General features: G+C 31.9%; 1 protein-coding gene across 1 annotated transcript; it reads right to left on the reverse strand.

Annotated features, from left to right (window-relative positions):
* Positions 1-860: 860 nt before the first annotated feature.
* LOC117107400 (probable phospholipid-transporting ATPase IF) lies at positions 861-3,951 on the reverse strand. The gene is made up of 5 exons (XM_033249075.1): positions 3,908-3,951; positions 3,430-3,616; positions 1,842-1,921; positions 1,639-1,704; positions 861-982 (listed from the first exon to the last, which is right to left on the reverse strand). Exons 2-5 carry the CDS (start codon positions 3,554-3,556, stop codon positions 875-877), a joined length of 381 nt encoding a protein of 126 aa, XP_033104966.1. The 5' UTR covers positions 3,557-3,616; positions 3,908-3,951; the 3' UTR covers positions 861-874.
* Positions 3,952-3,957: the final 6 nt, after the last annotated feature.

Below are 3,957 nucleotides of genomic sequence, written 5' to 3' on the forward strand. Positions count from 1 at the left end.
GTAGCAGCACAATTTTTGTTTTGTACTGTACGTTTCTCAGTACTATATCTTAAAATCTGTTACTACACTAGACCTGCTTAGGCTAAATAAATATTCTAATATTACTAACTATAATGATGAATTACACATTATTTTAGTTATTTACATAGTAATCTGTATAGAAGCAGTTTGGGGCAGCGAGAACGGTTTGGTTTGCCAACCTCGATGTCAGGGTTTCAATCCGTCGCTGTGCATTTCACTTGTGTCCTTAAAGCAATTGCACTTTATCTTCATTGTTTCTCTTCATTGTATCTCTACCCAGGAGTATAAATCGGTACCTGGTGGGGTTGCCTGCTACTGCGCCAATAAGGCAGCAACACTTAAGCATGTGGATCCAATGACCACGAAAAAAAAACTTACAGCGCATCGCAACTGAATGGAAAAGTGCTATACAAGCAACAAGTATACTCAGCCTGAAGGTGGCGCTTTTCTTAAGGTGGCTATCTTGTTAAGTACCAATACAGAATCCTGCATTCCTTCATCACCTAGTTAGCACTCTAGTTATTATAATACCTCAATGTTCATAACATAACCTCTTGCTCGATAAAGTGCAAAAGCTTTAACCACTGAGCCAAACAAGTTATACTGCAGTACATTTCTGAAAAGTCCCGCCCCCACCCCAAGTGTCCACAAAACAGTAGTGTAAACATACATAAACATGTGTGTTTTTAGGACACGCATATATTCCCAGCTGTGTTCTGATTGGTCAGTAGTTAAGTTTGATTGACACTTTAGAAAGTTCAATTAGTTGAACCATGTTACACACACTGACAAATAATGTATCTTGAACCTATATCCATGGACTTAAAAATTGATAATCTTATTTCTGAAATACTTACCAAATTACTCCAGAGTATATAGATGCCAGGGTCGGGTAGCCGACTACTGTTATCACCATGGAAGCTACTGCCAATATGTTCCAATGACACGTCTCAATAATTAACTGTCGATCAAATACAACATAATAGTACTGTATTAATTCAGAAAACTTAACATGACTTATATCATATATACTCATTGCAATGTCTTCTAGGTTAAAAAAACATTTTACTTAATTAAAAAAAAAAAAAAAAAAAAAATTAGTTTATATAGGCAAGGTCAGAAGTAAAAATCAGAGGTCAGAGTTCAAAAATACTAATGATGATAATAATAATTTTGGTATGCAAAAAAAAAAGAAAAAAATTTAAGAAAAGTACAAGTTAAAAAGGTGAGTTTTTGAAGCTGCCTTAAAATCAACAATGGAGGTTGCCTGGTGGATTGTAATAGGCAAAGCATTCCAAAGACAGACAGAGGCCCAAGAAAAAGAACAAAAAAATGGTAATTAGGTTTCACACTTAGTTTACATTACGAACAATATAAATTTAATCTGACTTTCAATATCAAAATAAACAGTATAAGCTCAGTTCAGACTATAAATATTTATGTGACAAATATCTGTGACTGTATATTTATTATCACGCCCATATATGGACAAATCGCATATTTTACACAGAAAGTTTTATAGTGTCGACAAAAATATTAATGGAAAGGCAAACAAAAAGATCTTGAATAAAAAAATGCAAGTTTTCATTAGTTTACTATGAAAATTCAAGTTAATACCTTTAAATTGACAACGATCACACAATTTGTAAATATAATTGTACCAAAACTCCAGATCCCAAAATTCTGTTAGAGTAAAAACAAAGAAATGGTGATAAAGTATGCAACTGGTTATTATCATTGGTACAGAGAACCAATTTTTAAATGAGTTTTATACATAAAAAAAATAATGCAAAAAGCACAACTATTAAGTTATGACTTACATGTTGTTCTTTTTGAAGAGCAATATCGTCTCCTAGCAACCAAATGGGAACATAGTAGAAAAGAAAGGCGTGGTAGAAACCTGCAAGAATGACATAAGCATATTATAATGTGTATGACTTTGATACTACATCGACTTCCTTCAAAATTTCTTTGCATTTCATATTCTAAAAACAATTTATAAGTAATTAGTGCTTGGATATCAGCTGTAGAGAGTGGCACTCAGCCATCCATCCATAAAACGAAATGATTCAGAAGTTGACCAGAGAAACAAGGTGACCTCCCCCCACCCCCCAACACTGTTGCAAAAGTGAAAACTGGGTTCTTTAAGGGGCATGAACCAGGTGCGTACACTGGGATTCAAGTTTTAAGCCACCATTCAAGAAGACTTGGTTTTACCAACAACCATAAGTGAATAGGGTCCTGAGCCTGTGACAATGTTAAGGCAAAACATTGAAATTGAATTACCACTCACCTCACCAAACAAACAATGTACCCACTAAAATTCGCCCTAAAAAATTTACCTTAAAATTAAATGGTGCCTGCCACAACACCAACTCCCCACTAAAAAGCATTTGTGAGCTATCGTGACAAAACAAGTCTTGTGGTACGAAAAATGAAAAATAAGTTATTGATATATATTTAGATAGATGAATATATAAGCTTTACTTTGGTGTTTAAATAATGTTCCTATGTTGAGTAAAACAGGAGTAAGAACATTTTAAAGTTCAGATGTCTAAAAACATACTTAAGAGAATATTGCCTCTAAAGATAAACAACTAATAAATTTTGTGTTACCGAAAGGTCCACTGATTAATCTCAGATAAGAAAGTATAATACATACTCCAAGTATTGAAATACACGCCATCGTGTTGGGATTCAATATTTCGACATTAATTATGTCATCATCATGATGATGACATAATTAATGTCGAAATATTGAATCCCAACACGATGGCGTGTATTTCAATACTTGGAGTATGTATTATACTTCCTAAATTTTGTGTTGGTTTTCCTATTAATTTTGCTTTAAAAAGTGCCTCAAAAACATGATTACATTAGGTAACTCAACTCGGATACATATAATAAAATACATATTAATCTTATCAGAAAAATTGAAACCCAATTTTTGTCAAAATATCGTTTCAAATATATTTTCTTGAATATATCAAATCTTCTTTATTATTACTTCCTTTTATTATTTATTTTTTCTGTATTATTATTATTATTATTTTTAATATTATTATTATTATTATTTACATTGTTCTTATTATTACTATTATTATTATTATTATTATTATTTTTATTATTATTATCATTATGTCTTTGCCTTTTTCATTGTTTCTCTGGTAGGCATCTTGTACAGGGACATGTTCCCTTTTTCGCCTACCAGACTCATTTCGTTTTGAGAGAAAAAAATTATGAATTATGAACTATGAGTTATGAAAAATTGACCCTGCGTACCACAACACTCCTTTTTCACGACAGCTCGCATTTATGATCACAATCTCACAAAATTAGCCAACACTTTGAATTTCCCCTCTGACATCACTTCCCCAATCCTATCTCACCAGGATAAAGAAAACTTACCTAAAATACACCAATAGCAGCATTCCCAAAGGCTTAGCCTTGAGTTTTTGGATATTTCTTTGTATAACAGTGGATTATTCAGCAGCATTTTCTTTGGTAAGTGTTGCTCAAAAATTCCATATATCATAATTGGTAATGCTGTACACGTAATATTGTAAAATGTCAAATAAAAACTCTCAAAGACAGTCTGAAAGGAGGAAAAAAAAGCCCAAAAAATATTTAATATTCCAAATATAATAAGTTAATCAAAAAGATTTAATTAAAAATGATATGGTAGTTCGTAGACAAATCAGAATGAACTTTTTTTTTTTAATTTTTTTCAAAAATTTCATTAACAAATTTAATTCTCATCCAACAGGTGCCTTTTTTCAGCATAACAAATGACACTGCTGAAGAGCACAGGCGTGTCACAAATATTCATGTGAATTAAATCTTTAATAAATAGATTACGTCCTTTATTATACATTCAATCATTTACCTGTTGAGAAAACTGTGTGTAGAAGGCATAGAAGAATTGAGCTGTAATGA

This window comes from Anneissia japonica, unplaced genomic scaffold, assembly GCF_011630105.1.
Source record: "Anneissia japonica isolate Jap-2015-1 unplaced genomic scaffold, ASM1163010v1 scaffold235011_len3980_cov92, whole genome shotgun sequence".
Classification (NCBI taxonomy): Eukaryota; Metazoa; Echinodermata; class Crinoidea; order Comatulida; family Comatulidae; genus Anneissia; species Anneissia japonica.

Coding starts and splice junctions, on each gene's coding strand:
- LOC117107400 (XM_033249075.1), bottom strand. CDS start 3,556: ATGATATATGGAATTTTTGAGCAACACTTACCAAAGAAAATGCTGCTG. Junction 1,922..3,429: donor CTGCTATTGGTGTATTTTAG/GTAAGTTTTCTT, acceptor TCATTCTTGCAG/GTTTCTACCACGCCTTTCTT. Junction 983..1,638: donor TGATCGTTGTCAATTTAAAG/GTATTAACTTGA, acceptor TTTGATCGACAG/TTAATTATTGAGACGTGTCA.